We start from the raw sequence: 20,363 nt of genomic DNA on the forward strand, positions 1-20,363 counted from the left end.
CACATAGATGATGTAATTTTTCCCAAATAAACATTCGCATGGCAAAGATACATGAGACGTGAAAACCTCTTTTTCTTCTTCCTTGTGCCGATGACTGCCTTTGTTGTTGCCGTTATTGCGTTTATATTTATAATAAACTGCAAAACGTCTGTGATAGCGCAGGGTTATGTACATCAAATTTACGTGATACACACATCAAATGTGTCTGATCTTGTCTCCGCGTTGCATGCCGTGCTCACTCATATTTGTAGCCGAAATTTTCTAATCCATCTTATTTTGCGTTAACGTACACAACACACAAAAATTTACAACATGATTGCATATCAGATGAGAGATGGAGCCAAATAGAGTGTCACGTGCTAGAAGACTTCAATTCAATTCACTCTTTTTAATCGGACATCCTTATTTCCCTGTGTAACTTTCGTTCTGTGTGTTGTATGAAAAAAAAATGCTAACAAAGACATTTCTTCTTGACATTCGTATCATATAAAAATATGAAGATGAGGAAAATCTCGTAATTCGCACACATATAGAATATGTGAGAAAAGGAAAAAAATGTTGAAAGTTCGCGGGAAATGAATTTTTAAATCGCTTTTTGGAAAATTTTCATAATTTTTCCCATTTTATTTTTTTAATTTTAAAATTTTTAAAATATTTTTTTATCGTTACTAAACAAAAATTATTTTAAAGATTTAATTAAAGAATTAAATTATTTTGATTATTTTTATTATTTATTTATTTTAAAATTATTTTTGTGTTTCATAAATTTTTACTTTCCAATTTGAATTGTCAATATTTAAAAAGAATATATTTATTTTATTTAAATTTTTAATATTAATTTATTTATTTTTTATTTAAATAATTAAGTTAATTTTCATTTAATTTTTATTGCTTTTAAAAAATAATATTTTCTTCAATTTTAAAATAATTTTTTTTTCATTTTTTTTATTTTACTTCAAAGAATTGTTAAAAATAAAAATGTATGATTTTTTTACTCTTTACTTGTTTGTTTTTATTATTTTATTTTATTTATTTTTTTTTACGAAAATCATAAGAAAATTTATTATCAAAAAATATTAAAAACTTTTATATAAAATTTTTATAAAAGTTCAAATTAATTTTGTGAAATATTATAAATTTAAAAAATATCAAAATTAATTAATTTCCAGACAACTTCTTCTGTTCAGAAAACTTCTTTTTACCAAAAATTCCTGAAATGTGATATAAAACAAGGAATGAAAGACGAAGACGATGAAAAAATTGTTATTGCACGGTAAATGTAAAAAAAAAATATTACAAGCAGTATATCATTGAAATTATATCGTTTCGTTTTTATATTTTACTGTTGCTCTCTTCGCACGAAAAAAAATCCACACACACACATGCTGGTGTCGTCTTCAGTTATGACTGGCACATCCATGCATGTTTATAAAAATAAGAAATGATGTGGCATGGCATCATCACGAAGGCGCAAAAGAAGGAAAAACGTATAAAAAAAGAGATTTACGTGTGAGATGCGCGACGAGGACGACAACAACCACGTTTCCGCAACACAAAAGCACACGAGAACATTCATAAATCGCATGGCAAGACTTTCATTAAACTTTTTATTGGTTCAGTTCTCCTCAATTTAGGGTCTCATTTGAGCACGAAATGGCAGCAGCGCATCACACACAAAAGTAGCAGTAATAAATAAACAGTTGGGGACAAAAAAAATATTGTGTGTGATTTTATGTGCGAACGACTGGTTTTTTTCATCTTCTTTTACTCTGACAGTCATTTCTCCTTTTAATTTAATTTTATATTAACATTTAGTGTCGTCGTCTGTTTTGCGGCTGCCGATCATGAATAAATTTTCCGTTGCAAAAAAAAATGTGGCGAAGAGGAAAAAGAAGGTAAATGTTCACAATAAAATCCCGGGCGAAAAGGATAAATCGCACAACTAACATTTTTAACAAACTGAGAAAAATCGATTTAAAGTTTTTTACGGTTTTTGAGCTGTAAAAATTTTTTTAAAAACTGTAAATAATTGGCCATTAAAAACAATTTTTGTACAGAAAAATTTTTTATCTAATCTCTAAAGGGTAGTTTTGGGAGATTTTTTATTGAAAAAAAGGATAAATCGCACAATTGCACAAAATTTCATATAAAAATGAGATTTTTTAAGTCTTCCAATTTTAAGATTTTTCCAAATTTTTTGGTTCAAGTTGACTTTTTATGTAATAACAGAGCATAAACAACACAAAAACATGAACAAAAAACGATTTGGAGAAATTTTTATATTTGACTTATTACCAATTTGTATGCATTTGTGCGATTTATCCTTTTCGTCTATTCTTTCTATTGAAATAAAACTGGTATTTTTCAAAAATTTTTGAAAATCTCTCAATGTATCTTAAAATACTCGTCTTAAGGCATATTTTCTCATTCTTAACTCAATTTTGTCAAAAATGTCAGTTGTGCGATTTATCCTTTTTGCCCGGGAAATGTTATATGAGGCAATGAAAGACGATGATTACGATGATTTACCGCGTGGTACACGAATACACGGAAAGTCAGTTAAAATGACACAGGATGACTTAGATTAGGACATTTTTGACTGCGAACAATTTTAAAGTCAACATTCTCGACCGAAGAATGTAGGGCAGCAAACAGCAGAAATACAGATGGAAAAGACATTAATTTAGATAACAAGGACTTCAGAAATAAATTACACAGATTATGTCGTCATATTTCGTTTGATATTTTTTCGGTGTCACAGATGTTCGAGGGTTTTTGGTCGTTTTTTGTGTCTGGAAACCAATTTTATAGGGTTAGCATTATTTATGTTTGTTTCAAGTGGCGGAATTGGCTTGAATCAGGTGTGCGTTCGAGATGTTTGACAAAAAATAAATTGAGTGCGAAAAGTTAAAGATCTCGATTTTTTATTTTTTCTCATTTTTAAAGAGGCGGCGTCAAAAAATTTAAATAAAAAAGAGGATTAAATTATTCTATTGATAAAAAAAATATTTTAAATTAAAAAAATTATTTGATAAAAAAAAAAAATTATTTAGGTAAAATTATTTTTTTTTTGCTATTTTTTATAGTCGAAATATTAAAGACATTATTAAAGAAAAACATTGTTTTATTTATTTTTTTTTTTATTTAAAATATTTATTAAAAAATTTTTTTGAAATATAAATTAAATAATAATTTTAAAGAATTTTTTTAATTAAATATTTATTTTTTGATTTATTTTTTTTAGCAAAAAGGTGCCATTTTTATATTTTTGTCTCAAAAAAATCCATTCAAAAAGTAAAACAAATTATCTCCAATTTTTCTTTATTTTTCACAAAAAAAAATCATAAAATCGTCGACCTCTTCAAAAAAAACGAAAAATTGTGAAAAATTTGATGATTTATAAATGATGTTGAGAAAAGTGAATGAAGAAGCACAACACTTCAAGTTTCAACTAAATAGAGACTTATGAAATTCAATTTGTTGTTATTGTTCAATAAAGACCAAGATAAAGATGTTCCTCTTCTTGTCAAGTCTTTTCTGGTTCTTCTTTTCACAATTTTTCTTCGTGCACAAAGCTGCCATCTGTTTCGTTGCCTTTTTTTGTGTGAAACGAGGCAGTAGCAGCAAAATTAATTGCGTGTTATACTTCTTTATGTTCTTTTTTTTTTGTTACCGTTATAAAATAACAACATTTATTATGAAATGAAAAAAATACTTAGTTTTCATTTATTTTTTATTTTTCATTTATATTTTCGACGACGACCGAAGGAACTACGAGAAAAAAAATTGTGAAACGAAAGAAATTGTTCTCCTTTTGTACACCGATATTTTCTTTTGTTCTCGCTCCCGTGTGCGAGTTTATTACAACTTTGATTAATATTAATGCACTCATCATTTTATTCCATTGTTTCAAAAAAAAAAAAACCTGAAGAGTGGAAAAAACACTTCAATCGAATGGAAAGCGTCCTGTCGTGTCACGCCATTGGATCTTGTTATGAATTGTTTGTGTCTTACTTTGATAGATTTTTCCTTTTACGGTTTTTTTTTCTTGCTAACTTGTCTGCTCGTTTTATTCATTTGGTTGATGGGTATCACTTTTTGCGCTCCCACTGTGAAAGACGAGCAAAAAAGAGAGCTTTATCGCATGCATTACCATCAACGAATGAATAAAACACAAAAAATATCATAAACACCTTTTGATTAAGTTTTCTCGCCGCCTGTATTTTTTTAATATATATTATTGCTCACGAGCCGATTTCAAGCACACGAAATGGCAAGGCGGTGGATCAATTTATGATGCGAGAACAACAGGAGGATAAACGAGTTTATATCGAGTCCGAATTGATTTTTCCCTCGTTAAATGTAATAATTTTTGCTAACTTTTTTGTATCTCCTGTGTATGTTTGTGGAGAAAAAAATACAGAAATCACTTTCGCGGTCGGATTTACAATAATCTCATTTCGCACCAGGTATAAGTCGTTCTTTTTCCTTTCATATATATGTACCTGTTTGTTGCCGTTATTTTTCATTATTTTTTCATATAAACATTTTTTGTATTTATTTATTTATCCCCGTCTTTCAATGAACTCATTTTCGTTGCTCTAACAACAAGCTAGGAGCAACAAAAAAAAACCCGAAAAAAGGAAAAAAAAAGATGAAGCTTTAATCCATTTTAATGTAAAATGAAATATTTCAAGCACTTCGCATGCTCGCTATTCAGCGTGGCTTAAAAAGTCTATCCTCGTCGTTAACGTCATCATCATCATCATCATCGCGCAAGTATCTAAGGAGGTTAAATAAAGCAATCATCGACTAAAAAATTCCACGAATTGATGAGGATAAAAGGTGAAAATAATTCTTTTAAAGTCTTTTTAAATGTGCGGGAAAGAAAAGCAATTGTAGGGATTCGTGTCGCACACGGGAATCGATGAACTTTTTGTGACAAATGTAATTAAATGGTCGACTGAATGGCATGAAAGGTGACGCAACATAAGCAGATTAAGAGGTCAATTACTTGCTATGAGGGTAAAAAAGAATGAATTTTCTTGTTTGAGAGATTTTACTGGATTTTTAGAAAATTTTTTTCTTTGAATTGAGATTGAATTGGAAGATTAAAATTTTATTTTTAGAAATTTTTTAAGACAATTTTTTTGCAAAAGTTAAAAAAATACTTCTCAAGTGATAATTTGATAAACAAAGGTAAAAAATTTTAGAAAAGTCAGTTGATGTCTTATGATAAAGTTTTCTTAATATTCTGTTAAAGGGCTCATAGGAAGTAAACTGGCGACTGTGAAATGGGACATATAAAAATCGACGTTGTCTTAAATTGTATGATATTTCGTGATTTTTTGTGATCTTGCAAGTCAGTTGTTTACAGTTGATTCTTTTCCTCATTAAGTTGAAAGTGAACATGGAGTCGATGATCGTTCTTATTCTCTCAAGTGTATCCATATTAAGGAGTTTTAATCTGTTTTCATATGATGGTAATGTGAAAGTATCATTTCGCCAGCCGAGATTTCTTAGAGCAAACAGCAGAAATTGTTTCTGATTTAGTGTTTTGTGGATTTGTTCCAATCATTTTTCCGACAACAGATGAATTTTCTAGTTTAGCCATTTTTTTGAATTTAATTTTGTTGGATTTAACCTCCTAATTTAAAAACTCGGAGTTATTAAAGTTGATAAAAAATTGAACGTCGAAAGTAGGTTAATTGTTAACATCAGTAAATATCTCGTCCAATCACTGAAGTTAAGTAACAACCACGAGTATCTTTTACTCCTTTAATTTGACATCAAAAATTGTAAAAGATATCCTTGTTCATTTTTCACTTTCGCTTTTATTTTCCGCTTGCGCATTTAATTAATAACTTTCATAATTTATTTAAATACATTTTTTTCCACAAAACCCTCTTTTTATGTTTTACAAAAGTCCAACACCCACACGTACTTTGCTCAATGCAAGTCTTTTGTAAAAAAAATTAAAAGATCAACCGGTTTTCCGGAATTCAACTTCGCTCGCAATCCCGTCTTACGGGCAAAATTTATGATTTATGTCTTTCTTATTAATGATTTATTAATAATTCTCTTTTGCACAAAAATGTCTCAATTACATCAAATAAATAATTAATAAAGTTTTAGATAAATCGCGGGAACGTCTATTAAAACATTTCAATTAATTAATCAAAAAACGCGGAACAATCTTATCCGATAAAAAAAAAACTTTTTACGAGCCATTAAATAAATTAAAAGAAATTTAAACTCTTTTTGAAACAAAAGTTGATTGTACATTTTAAGTTGAAAATACACTCATTTTCATTTTTCTTTTAAACTACATTTTTTTTTGTGTGTGTTAAAAATATTGATTTCACATCTTGTTCTAAAACGTCGTGTTCTTATTGGATATTTCGCCCCTGCATGTCGACAAGATTTAATCATTCAATAATGTTCTTTTCTCTGCTACATTTTTATTGAGTAATAGAATGATGTTTGAAAGAAAATTTTTATGACACAATTCCAGATATGAGATAATCAAAGAAAAAAGTCTAGACGTACGGAGCGAGAGTGTGCGAGGCACATGTACGCGGCACAACGTACAAGTTCGTAGTAAAATGGAGTGATTGTACTTTAGTCCTTGTGCAAGGATTCATCACACATTAAATGCACTTTTTCATGTCACTTGCAATTTTTTTGCATTTTTTCGTATTTTTTTCGTGTCTAGACATTTTTTCGAGAAAAAAATGAATTTGATGGAATTATAGTCCCATAGTCAGAAGATACCTGAAGATTCCCTTACTATACTCGCCACTATTGCGTACAACTCCATAGGAATGGCGAAGACAAAATAATCGATAATTTTTCTTACTCAATTAAAATGTCTCAATCGCGACTCAATTTTCACCGTTTTTGTCGCGTTTAAAGCGATTTTTTGTAGTTGCACTTTGTTGCTGAGACTCAGAGCTTGAATTTAATTCAGAATTTCAGTCGAGAAAACCACTTTTACATTAGATTCTTTAACTTTTGGAAATTGATAAACAAAACGACAGCCTGAGCACTTTTTTCGGAGTTTTCGTGAATATTTTTGAGGTTTATACCTGATTTTTTATTGCACCGTCATCGTTATAGACTAATACACAAATATTAACTTAGTTTTCACTAGAATTGTCTGAATTTACACGAAAAAACTCAAGAAAATAATCACATCTTCACCAATTTGATCAAATCGAAATATCAGAAGTACAACAATTGTACAAGAAACTTGAAACTTGTATTTATCAAATTCATTCGTCTCAGATGTGTTGACTACTGTGATTATGGCGAACAACAAACTCCGGCGTGGGTTGTGATCGCCGGACGAAAATTGAATTAGCAAACTCACAAATGGATACCCCTGGCATTTGGCGATCACAACCCACGCCGGAGTTTGTTGTTCGCCGTAATACAGTAGTTAACACCTCTGAGACGAATGAAAGTGATAAGTTAATTTGCCTTTGCGCTAATTCACGTGAAAATTAAATGTTTGAATTAGTTGAAGCAAATTTGATTATCATTTGCGTTCGTCTCATAATTTGTTAATGAACGCCATCTATTGAGGGACACTATTTTGAATTTTTTACTGAAAAACCGTTTTATGAGGCGCACGAAAGTACTACTTAGTAAAATATTAATACTTTAAAAAAAAAATAAAAATTAGATGAAAATTTTAAATTTCATTAAAAGTCAAAGTAAGAAATTGATAATTAAATTTAAATTAAAAATTAATCAAAAATTCTTAAGAAATTTATTTATCAGTCTTATTAAAATTGAAACTTAATATTTTGTATACATTTATTGATTAAAAATTGTAATAATTTCTTTTTTTTTTTTTTGATTTTTTAAATTAAATATAGAATGTCAATTCAAAATTAAAAAAATTTTTAATTAATTATTATTGATAAAAAAACTTAATTTCGTCTAATTTTATTATTTAATTAGGTACATTTACAAGGGAAATAATTGAAAATTTATTTTTTTTTTATCAATAACAATTATTTTAAAAATTATTCAAATATTAAATTTAATGAAAATCAAGGATATTATATTTAATTAAGGATTTTAATAATTTTTCAAAATAAATTAGAATCATAAAATTTAAAATTCCTGAAAAGTTAGCAATGAAATGAAAATAGTGTGTGAAATATCTAGTCACTACAATTATTATTAGGTTACCTCTCTCATTCACCTTTTGATCATTTGTAGACTTCCTTTGAACTAATAACATTCATGCATATACAGCTACTTACCTCCATCTACTTACCTGTGTACGAGAAAGGAATAGAATCAAATAACACCGGATTAGTTTCACCTCCGAACAAAACTCCGCTTCGTTCATTCATGCCGATCGCACTGCACGTCGGTCTCACCATAACTTGTTTTAAGAAGTTGAATCTTTGATACTTGTTAATGTATATCTCTTTCTTATACCGAATCAGTTGTAAGAAAGTGTAAGAAGAAAACGGACGTGCCAATGTAAGGTGTAATCAATATACAATATATAATGTGTGTTACCTCTAACTGAGAGCAATAAAGAGAAATGAACTCTCGTCGATAGACAGCAAAACAAAGTGAAAAGTGCATCATAAAGAAAACTAGCCTCTTGAGACCTTCTCGTCAAGTAGTCACTGGTGAATTTCACGAAATAAAAAAAAAAGTGTTGAGACTCCATTCACAGAAGAAAAATCGTTAAAAGACGAGCAAAGTGTATCATTAATAATATAAAATTAATAACAGAACGTAGAACGTTGTGTAGAAACACATCATATGTAAGCCATCTTAAAATATACAAATAAATATGTAGAAAGAAAAAATAAAGGCAAAATAAAAAAAAAAGAAGAAGAAGTGAATAACATATTAATGATACCTTCGTTACTTTTTTGTGTGTGCGAGTTCATGAAAGTTTCGAGATGAGGATTGACTTGTGTTCGTAGATTTTTGTGCTTTTAAAAAACTCGGATAATAATTTTTGACGAATAGTTTAGCTTTTTTTGACAAAATTATGAATTTATAAGTGAAATGTCCTTAACTGAAAAACAATTTTTAAGGAGTGAAAAAAAAAATATATGAAAATGGAACAAAAAAAAAACCCGCATGGTGTTAGAAAAAGGCAAAATTTAATCAATTATGAATAAAAATTATTTTTAAAAAAAAATCAACAAAATACATTTTTTATGAAATCATCTGGTTCCAACTAGCTTTTATTAATTAAAAATTCAAATTCGAATGAATTTACTATTAAAAAAGGAGTTAATTAAATTTTAAATAAATTATCAAATAAAAGTCAAAAATAAAGAAGACCAAATATTTTCGTGCGTGAACTCATCCAAATTTAATACTAAAATTGACGAAATGAACTCTGATTCGGCACCCCGATTTCTATAAAGTTTGTGAAAATTACGAAATTAAAAATTTTTTGACAGATTTTTTTTTTTTTAATTTTCCAAAGAAAATTTTTTAAAAAGTGCTTTTTTAAAAAAATTAGGTAATATCAAATATTTCAACAAAACAAACAATTTCATTGTTTATGATTTTTTTCCCTTTCAATGGTATCAAATTCAGATACGAAAAATCTTCTTAAATTCTTTTAAAACTTTAAAATCTAAACATTTTAAAAAAACTTGATGATAAGAGGCAAATATTTGCTAAAATCTATATTTTTAGTTATTTTTGAGCAATTTTTGTAATGAAAAATTTGATTTTCATCTATTTTTATTTAGATAAATAAATAAAAATAAATTTAATTAAAAAATTAAAATAAAATAATAAATTTAATTAAATAAGTTTGTAGTTGCAAAAACTTACTAAAAATTAAACTATTAAATTGCTATGGATCTAAATTCTTCAATATTTTTATAAAATTATAATTCTTCAATATTATTGTACCAAAAAACTTTTTTTCCTGATTTATTTATTTTGAGTTTAAAAACCTAATTTAACGAAGTGTTTGATGTTTTCAAAGGAAATAATGTCAAATTATTCCTAAACAACTCGATACAGGAGCAAAAAACCCTCAAGTTTTTATTTATTAATTAATCTTGTAAATATCCCACTGTGATACTGATTTAAAAAAATAATTTTTTCTCATTTTTAATAACAATTTTTGCTCCATGAATCTTTTTTTTGCAAAAATTTAGTTGTTAAATCGATTAATAAAATTAATTTTAATTTTTTATTTATTGACTTTTTTATTAAAATATTTTTTCAATTCAAACTTTTAAATAATCAAAAAAAATATTTTAATCAAATTAATAGAAATTTGTTCTTCGTCTCGATCAAGTGATCATTCATCTTTTAATCAAACGAATTAAAAAAAAACAAACCCACATCAACTAAAATGACATTAACTGATTACTTATCCAGTAATTGCTCAAACGGGTTGTCATCATCATCGCTGATCGCCTGCAAGGCTCTAATGTACAAGATTACCGTTCTAATCTGCAACTAACTAAGCACAATTTGTTCCCTGCGTCGTCTATCTTAATCTATCTTCGCATGCATCCAATGACAAAAATGGCATGAACGGGCAAAAAAGTACCATTTTATCCGTGTATTGAACATTAGCAGTCGCGATCCATTCATTAGAATAACAGGTAAAAAAAAAACGAATGACGAACGAATGCAACGAACGTTTTTTTTTTGCTGCTAAAATGAAATAATGAGAAGAAGACGAAGGAATATAAACGTTTTCGTCCAAAACAAACGCGATATGTGTGTGTTCTAGTTATTTTGCTCCGATCCAATGTTGTTATTAAAAACGACGACGACGACGAAGAAAAAAATAAGAAGGAAAAATAATCAAAAAAAAAAAAAAAAATGTACGAGCGACGCTGCGACACCACGTTAAATGCCAAAGAAGAAGCAGGAAAATGTGTACGAAAGTTTGCGAGTCTCGCGTATGCAAACGGCGCGCAACGAGAAAAATAATAAAATAAAGAGACTAAAAAGCGCGATATTTTATGTTGATACGTATTTTGTGTGTTCCATTCACAGCAACAACAACAACAACGTGTACCTGCACTCTACACTCGCAATATGATTAACAACATTAATTTTATTTTATGTTGTGGCACAAACAACAACAACAACAACACACTCTTGCTTCGAGAGCCGGTTCTCGAATATTTTTGATTGGCTTAACCATTTTTCTTGTCCACGTCTCTTATATACTTTACCTACATTTATCGCATAGTCGCTGTGCAATTGCACATTTTAACTGCAAGTTCAATCAAGTTTCAAAATCCTAGACTTTCTGCCTTTTCATCATTCAAACATAAAAAATTCGAAAAAAGTAACAAACTTCTCATTTTATCGCCTTTTTTATATTTTATTAGCAATAATTTCTTATATTTCTTCACTTTTTTCTTTAATTTTAGGCCATCATCTCATCACCGCAAATAACCAACCTGTAAGACGACAACAAATTATCAACTTGCAAAAACAGGTCACATCTGAAATGAATTAAAAAACAAACTGAAACACAACTTTGTAATGCTTGAATAATGATATGAGAATAAAAAAATGACACAAGAACAGAATAATGAGCAATTAAAACTTTAGAAGTAATAAAAAAAAAGAACAAAAAGTGATTTGAAGACATTTCATGGATAAATATGGCATCTCTGGGATTATCAAAAGTCTTTATTTTGGATAAATATTTTACGGAGCTGCAGAAATTTTGGGAGACGGAGAAGAAGTTGCAAGGTGAGTTGTTTTACTTTTATTTTTTATTTTCAAAAAAAAAATTTTTTTTTGTTTGCTTAAATAATTTTAGTGTGTTCAAAAAATTTTATTTTATATTTTAAAGTCCACTAAAATTTTACATGTTTTTTTTTACTGGATATTTTTAATGATTTACAATTAGGTTTTTGCTTTTTTCAGATTTAAATTTAAAATAATTTTGAAAATATTTGAAAATAATTTTTAAAAATTGAAAAAAAATTTATAAATAATTTTAAAGAAATTTATAAATAATTTTTTTAACCAATTTTTTTCGAAAAAATTAGGCCGCTCCAAATTTTTTTTTCATACAAAATATCAATATTTTTCGGATTTTAATTGATATTTGATAATTTAAAATTTAAATATTTTTTCTGAATTTTTTAAAAAAAACTGTCAAAAAATTTTAAAAAATAATTTAAAAAAAAAAATTTAAAGAAGAAAATTCATGTTAATTAAAAAAAAAATAATTTTGTAAAAATTCACCTTAGTATTTTAGAAGTTTTAAAATTTTGTAATTTTTTTTAATTAATTTAATTAAATTTTCTTAAAATTTGTAAACCATTTCATATTTTTTAATTTTTTTCATTTATAATTAAATATAAGATTTTATATTTTAATTTATGGTAATTTAGCCTTATTTTTATCTAAAAAAAAATTCAAATCTTTAGAAAACTTTTCTAATAAATTTTTATACATTTTTTAAAAATTTTAATGCAATTCAAAGAGCAGTTCATTAAAATATGATGAAAAATTTACAAATCACTCTGTATAAATCTGGTATTTTTGCGACATCCTTAGTTCAGTAACACCGCATTTTTCTCCGAAATCCACTAAAATATAATAATTAGGTTCGTCGTCTGTATTTTTTGTCGAAGTCTTTCGTGTTTTTTGAAAGTTCTTGACATCTCATGTAAAAATCGAAAAAAATAAGAAACAAAACATAGAAAGAGAGCGAGAGAGATTTTTACATCAGCTACAAAAATTTACAAATAAATTAGCATTTAATTTTTTTTACGAGCCTGGTCCAGCTTACTTACCTATCTACTTTGTTGTTGTTTTCATCGTCATCTTCTTTATCTTCTTCTTCTTCTTCTTAAAAATAAGAAAAAAAATCTTTCTCTCTCTCCTCGTGTTTATTTATTTTTTTTCCTTCAATTCCATCTTGTTGTTCATATGTGCGAGTGCGATGTAAAAGTGTGTGGTACGTGAACTTGAAAATATCATCTACCTGTTGCTTTATTATTTTGGACCTTTTTATTTCGTGAATATGTGTGCGTTGTTCATTTTTGTGTGCTTGTCTGCGTGTATGCCGTGAAATTTCTTTCTTTCATCTCGCGAGGTGCGCCATCCGAAGATTTATCTACGTTTTGCAAAAGGAGCAGCAGCTTAATTTAGTTTCTCATTGGTTTTGCATTGAAGGTCTGTTTACCTGTTTTTATTGTTTCTCCCATTCTGCGTCGCTAAAAATTCCTTTAATCATCGCATCTAAGGAAAAAAAACAATAATAAAAAAGAGCAAAAGCATTGAACAAAGGCAATGCCAATAAAATGAGATTCCTTTGGTTTTGCATTGTTTGTTTGTTTGTGTTTGTGCCAAGAAAGAGGAAACTAAGAGATGAGGAACAATAATAAAAGGAATCTAGCGACTTCTTTATTGTATTTTATTATTCAAAGGTTGATTAGGTTGACTCAAGTGGTTCTTAACTCTAAATAGCCAACACATTTTTAATGTTGAGCAAAAAAAGAAAATGGCTCAAAAACTTTTTTTTGATTGAAAAAAATTTTGGTCACTTTAGATTTAAATTTTTCGTTAATTTTCTAATTCATTCATTCAGGAAATGTTTTTATTTTATCTTAATAATGTTTTTTTTTATTTTATAACTCAAAATTCATTTTTTTTAAAGAAGATTTTTCTAAAATTTAATATTTTTTTTTTCTTAAAATTTCTAAATTGTTTTAAATGTTACAAAAATTAAATTATTTTAAAAAATCATAAAAATTTTAATTTTAAAAAATTTTATTTTAAAAAATTAAAAATTATTTTTTTTTCATTATAATTTTATATTAAATTATTTTTTACTTTTATCTAAAATTATTTTTTTTTAAATTTTAATTTAATTCAATTTTATTTTCTATTAGGAATTATTAAAATAAATTTTTAATCAGGAAAATTCAGTTCTACATGCAAAAAACCAAAAAATAGAGAAGAAAAAATTTGAAAAAAAAATAAATTAAAGATCAATATAAAATTTAAACTTTTTTTCATCATAATTTTGTCTTTAAATAATTTTACGTCAAAGTTATTTTTTTTATTTAATTATTATTTTATTTTATATTTATTTTTTAACTTTTTTAAAAATAGTAAAAATAATCAAATCTTACTAAATTTATTTTATTTTCCTTAAATTTGTGAAATTTCGTTCAGAAAAATTTTCCCAATTAATTCAAATTTGTAAAAGCGGAAGAAATTCGACACACTAAATAATCTTCGGGGAAACCATTTTAAAAAGCGACGAAAATAAGAAGCATAAAATATTTGTTCGCGTATAAACGCGACGACGACGACAACAACAACGACAGCGAAGCAAACACACACGAAAAACTGGTTATGAAAATGCATTTAACATACTCTTAGAGTATATTTTGTTAAAAATAAAAATATAATCATTCAAAATGGTTGTTGTTGTGTTTTGTTTAATGTTTTAAATGTTTATATTTCACGTACATTCGTGTGCATTTCTATCGCGAGCGCACACCGAGATACATTCCAGAACGTATGAAAATGTTTTTTTTTGTGTCTTTTTCAGATGCATCATCGACACCGGAGGCCGTTCACCTGCAACAACGTCTCAAAAGTTTGAGTTCCGAACTTGTCACGCTGCGAAAAAGTCTCGATCAACAACCGCCGCCCGCCAATGTGCTTTCTATGAGCAACAATCAAACGCCACATCACAACAACAACAACAACAATACTCTGAATTCGAACAATTTGAATCATAATAACAATAAAACCAACAGTGCCAATAATAATAACAATAAGCGCAACAATCACGAGTACATCAATCCGCACTTGGAATTTATTGATGCGCTGCACAAATTGGGTCCCACACTGAACGCGAAACTGTCCAAAAGTTCAAAATCTGTTAATTCGGAGAACATTAACACTCTTAATGCCAACAACTTAAACGGTAAGTTACACTGTCCCACCCGAATTTCGACGAGATGTCATTAAAAATTTGTTTCTAAAATGCGATACAAAGATATTATCGTTAAATTTCGATTATTATGTGCATAAATTACTCACTTTCGACGTTTCTTTTTTTCTTTCTCCAACATTATATCGCGTTTTTGTCGATGCCGCTGGACCACAGATGAGACTGTAGTACCAAATAGTAATAATAATAGCACTAATCATACGAATAATGGGCCGCAATTCAAGCAAAACAAGCAATCGCCATACATTACAGGTGTAAATAACGGCAGCAACAATGACACGTACGAGCATATGGAATTGCAGGCACCCCCGATGCCATTTGTCCTCACGAATGAAGATGCCTACGGCATTGAGGACTTTATACATTTACCAGGGCCCTTGACGGAGGATGCAGTAGTGCGTGTTTTGCACACGCGTTTCAAGGAAAATAAATATTTTGTAAGAAATTTCCGTAATTTTCCTTAAAAAAACAATTTTTAATAAAAAAAACTTTTTTTTTGTAGACAAATATTGGTCCAATTCTTCTTGCCCTCAATCCGTACACAGATGTTGGTAATCCCCTAACTCTGTCGTCGACGCGAAATGTCCCGCTCGCTCCCCAGTTGGAACAAGTTGTGCAAGATGCCGTAAGACAACAAGCTGAAACCGGCTATCCACAAGCAATAATTCTCTCGGGATCATCCGGTTCTGGAAAAACGCAATGTTCGATGTTGCTGTTGAGGCAATTGTTCGCCATCGCAGGAGGGGGTCAAGAAACGGATGCTTTTAAACATTTGGCTGCTGCTTTCACCGTACTACGATCCTTGGGATCCGCTAAAACGACAGAAAATTCAGAGTCGAGTCGTATTGTGAGTATTTTTTTTTTTTAATTTTTAGATTTTTTATTTTAATTTTCACAATTTTGTTTATGAAGCCGTTAAGGGTTTTCCAAGACTGTTTTCTGTTTCGCGTTTCCTCCCCCATCATTTTTATCAAAAATCACCATGGGGGATATAAAAATTTTGTATAGATTTTGAAATACTTTTTAAAGTTTTTTAGCTTTTTTAACTGTTTTTCAATAAGTTTGATATTTTGCACTATTTAAGAGGTTATTTCGATTAAGAAATCAAGAATTAACGTTTTTACAAAAAATAACGATCAAAAACTGTGTCAAAGCCATTTTTGACAAATCTTGCTCCAAATGGATAAAAATTTATCAGAGGGCTCTAATTTATCATTTTTAATCATTTTATAACTCAAAACTGCCAAAAAATTGAAACTGAAAAAAATTTTTTTCTTTGACATAGTTTTGTTTTGAAAACTAAATCAAGAGAAAAACTAAATCAAAAACTGTGTCAAAGCCATTTTGAAAACTTTTTTAGATTAGATTATTTTTTTAGAAAGATTTTTCAAAATAGTTTTTGGAAAGGAAAAATTAAGTCAAAACGCTAATTTTATAACAATATCATAGAAAATAACTCAAAATTGAACAATTTTATTACTTTTCCATACTAAATAGTACTAAAAACGAAAATCTATATAAAATTTCTATATCCCCCATCCCCCATGGATTTTTTTTCAAGCATGTAACGCGAAACAGAAAACGATTTTGGAACACCCTAAAGAAAAATTTAAAAATTTTAATTTTTTGTGAAAAATATAAAATTTTAAGGCTAAAATGAAAAAAACAAAAAAAAAATTCGAGAAATTTTGAAGATTTGAAACTTTTTGATAAATTTTCTGTAATCTAAAGTAAAAACTTTTGTAAAAAATCTTAGTTTTTGGATTCAAAAATGACTTTTCATGATAAATATTAACAAATTAACTTTAAAATTTTAAAATATGAATATTTTTATGATAATTCTGATAAATTTTAAGCCCAAAAGCTCAAAAAGTAAAAAAAATAACATCAAAGTTCATTAAAATTGAAGATTTTTCAAAAATTCCAAAAATTTTTTTGAATCCATATATCAAAAATAACTCACCTGATTATTTTTTTCTTGAAATCTAATGAAAATTTCTCTCCACAGGGTCAATTCATCGAAGTACAAGTAACAGACATGGCTCTCTACCGTACAAAAATCCATTGTTACTTCTTGGATCAGACGCGTGTCACGCGCCCGCTGCCCAACGAGAAAAACTACCACATTTTCTACCAAATGTTGGCTGGATTGACACACGAAGAGCGCATTCGTCTCCATCTCACGGGCTACACCTTCAAAAGTTTCAATTATTTGCGCGATGGCGACACGTATTGCGACATCAAGGAAGACGCCGCGCGATTTCAAGCATGGAAAACGTGTTTGGGCATCTTGGGCATTCCCTTTTTGGATGTCGTACGTGTCCTGGCTGCCATATTAATTTTAGGAAATGTTCGTTTTGTCGACGGGCAAGAAGGCGAAGTGAAAGTTGACGGCGAAACAGAATTGAATTCGGTTGCGACACTTTTGGGCATTTCAGCAACGGCACTTTTCCATGGATTGACGACAAAAACGCACAATGCACGCGGGCAATTGATCAAAAGTATTTGCGATGCCAATATGTCGAACATGACGAGAGATTCGTTGGCAAAAGCTTTGTATTGTCGGACTGTTGCTACGATTGTGAGACGTGCAAATAGCTTAAAAAGGTAATTTTTTAGTATTTTTTTAAAATTTTTATGAAATTTAACGAAATTTACCATTTTAGCCGCTTGGGATCCACTTTGGGTACCTTGAGCTCCGATTCTGACAAATCAAATGAGTCTGTTCACAATCAACTGGAGATCGCAAGTCAACATGCAAGTGTCCTCAGTGGTAAAGCAGGCTCCAAATCGATGACGGCGTTGAATAATTTGGTCAAACATGCCACAACTGACGGATTTATCGGTAAATTTCCACTTGAAATTCAATAAAAATTATTTTTTAACTGATTTTTTCTTCAGGAATTCTCGATATGTTTGGATTTGAAGAGCCCCGTCCCGCACAACTCGAGCATTTGTGCATTAATTTGACAGCGGAAACGATGCAGCACTTTTACAACACTCACATTTTCAAGAGCTCCGTCGAGTCATGTCGCGACGAAGGCATTTTATGCGACGCTGAAGTCGATTATGTCGACAATGTGCCATGTATTGACCTCATTTCGTCTCTTCGTACGGGTTTGCTCAGCATGCTCGATGCGGAATGTGTCACGCGCGGTAATGCCGAAACGTATGTCGCTAAAATTAAGGTGCAACACAAAAATGCCGAACGTTTGGAGCATCATCACACAAGCGATACCTTCGATCCACGTACTTTTGTCATTCATCATTTTGCGGCGCGCATCGAATACGATGCCACACACTTTTTGGACACGAATCGCGACATAATTTCCGACGATTTGGTCTCCGTTTTCTACAAACACACGTGCAATTTTGGCTTTGCCACGCATTTATTCGGCACGGAGCTAAAAGCTTTGTACACGCAAGACTTGGTACCGCGTGGTTTGAGTTTCCGCATTGCCCCGACATCGCATACAGACTTGCTAAATGGCAGTGAACCCATTTCCACGTTGACCCAGGACTTCCATACACGTCTGGATAATCTCTTACGTACTTTGGTGCATGCTCGTCCTCATTTCGTGCGATGCATAAAATGTAATTCGCAGGAAACGGCGAATAAATTTGACCGTGGAACGATTGTCAAGCAAGTGCGGGCCTTGCAAGTGTTGGAAACGGTGAATCTCATGTCGAATGGATTCCCGCATCGGATGCGGTTCAAGCAGTTTGTGTCGCGTTATCGGATGCTTGCGCCATTCCGCATGTTGAAACGGTGCGAGGAGAAGGCTTTGGATGATTGCAAGTTGATTCTTGACTACGCGATTGAGATTCAGCCGACGCATGATTGTGTCCTTGCTTGGGCTCCCGGGAAGCGTCACATTTTCTTGAGTGAAGCCATTCGTCAGCATTTGGAAAAGTTGAGGACAGACACGAGAATTCGCAGTGCCACACTCATTCAAGCGACGTGTCGTGGATTTTTGCTACGAAAACGCTTCAATTTGCGGCGTAATCGACCAACGCTTTTGTCGTCAAATACTCTTGCCAAGCGGAATAATGGTGAGTAATTTTTATTTTATTTTTTTTTAGATTTATTTTTTTTAGAATTATAAATTTTGATCAAATTTCTCGAAAATAAAAATAAAATAAGAGACAAAAAATTCAAGAAAAATTTAATAAAATTAATTTTTTTTTAATAGTTTTAATTTTTATTAAATCTTTGAAAATTTTTTATGTTAAATTATTTTTTTATTTATTTTTAATTAATAATTTATTTTAATTTAATTTTTTAATTTAATAATTTATTTTTAATTTTTTTTTCGAAGAATTGAAGAAATTTTAATTTATTGGATTTATTTTTTTCCAAAATATTTTTTTAAATTTTTGTTGTTATGTTTCAATAAATTTTTTGTAACAAAATTTGAGAAAATAATTATTTTTAAGTTTTTTAAAAAATTAAAAAATAATTGGATTAATTTTACCAAAATTTAAAAAAAAAGATTCAACGAAATGATTAAAAAATCATAATTAAAAAAAATATTAATTTAAAAAAAACATTTATAATTTTTTTTAATAAATTTTAATTTTTTTTTACCACATTTTAAGCTTCTGAATTTTATTCCGAGCTACTTTAATTCGAAATTTGACAAAAAAAAATAATAATTTTAAATTACAGTGAATCGTCAATCATATCCGTTCCACAACAACACAGCTCCTCCAACAAGACCCCGTCCGCAACCAATTACGGGCACACCTCCTCCAATCGAGAACGAGAAAATGGATGCAAAAGTCATTCAACAAACTTGCACCTTATTTGGACTCGATTTGGTAAGATTTCAAATTTTACTTTCAAAAACCCGAAACTCATAAAATTTCATTTTTCAACACAGGAACGCCCTCCTCCAGTCCCCAAATCCCGTTCGTACACCGTAGCTGGCAACACAAAGCTCGGCTATCCCCAAATACGTGCCATGAAAATGAATTTTCCCGAAAATCCCGAGCAAGGAGGCGAACAACTACTCAAAGGAGAAAAAGTTCAAGTGACCGGAGCCTCGCATCGTCGCGGGCATTTGGTTGTCGAGCACAAAGGCTTCCAATTTCACGTGCCTTTCCAATATATGGAGTTGCTAAGTAACACAAACGGAAGTATTCACGATCAGTTTGGATCGACAGACAATATTTAAATTTTTTTTTATCGTTTTTATAGTTTTTAAGCACAATATGTTATTTCGTTAGTTGTTAGAAATTTTTAATTTAAGACTTTAATTTAAAAAACAAAAATTCATTCTGTTTACTGACTGTAAAAATGACTATTTTTCGAATAAAAATTTAAAAATTACAAAAATCTGATTTTTTTTTAACAAAAATCTGTCACTTTATGAACACAAATTTGATTTTCCGCATCGTA

General features: G+C 29.4%; 2 protein-coding genes across 3 annotated transcripts in view; one reads left to right on the forward strand and one right to left on the reverse strand.

The window, feature by feature from the left end:
* Window positions 1–7,223, reverse strand: part of LOC134832576 (tyrosine-protein phosphatase Lar) — a 62,661-nt gene extending 55,438 nt beyond the window's left edge. For both annotated transcript variants that reach the window (XM_063846641.1, XM_063846640.1), the window contains exon 1: window positions 7,089–7,223. The gene's annotated coding sequence lies outside the window, so the exon portion shown is untranslated. The remainder of the gene's footprint in view (window positions 1–7,088) is intronic.
* Window positions 7,224–11,639: 4,416 nt separating this feature from the next.
* On the forward strand, window positions 11,640–20,139 carry LOC134828596 (myosin-G heavy chain). The gene is made up of 9 exons (XM_063841576.1): window positions 11,640–11,730; window positions 14,555–14,935; window positions 15,119–15,399; window positions 15,465–15,809; window positions 16,971–17,569; window positions 17,629–17,807; window positions 17,864–19,015; window positions 19,632–19,783; window positions 19,846–20,139. The coding sequence occupies exons 1-9, from the start codon at window positions 11,640–11,642 to the stop codon at window positions 20,137–20,139; spliced, it is 3,474 nt and encodes a 1,157-aa protein (XP_063697646.1).
* Window positions 20,140–20,363: the final 224 nt, after the last annotated feature.

The sequence above is a fragment of the Culicoides brevitarsis genome, chromosome 2 (genome assembly GCF_036172545.1).
Source record: "Culicoides brevitarsis isolate CSIRO-B50_1 chromosome 2, AGI_CSIRO_Cbre_v1, whole genome shotgun sequence".
NCBI lineage: Eukaryota > Metazoa > Arthropoda > Insecta > Diptera > Ceratopogonidae > Culicoides > Culicoides brevitarsis.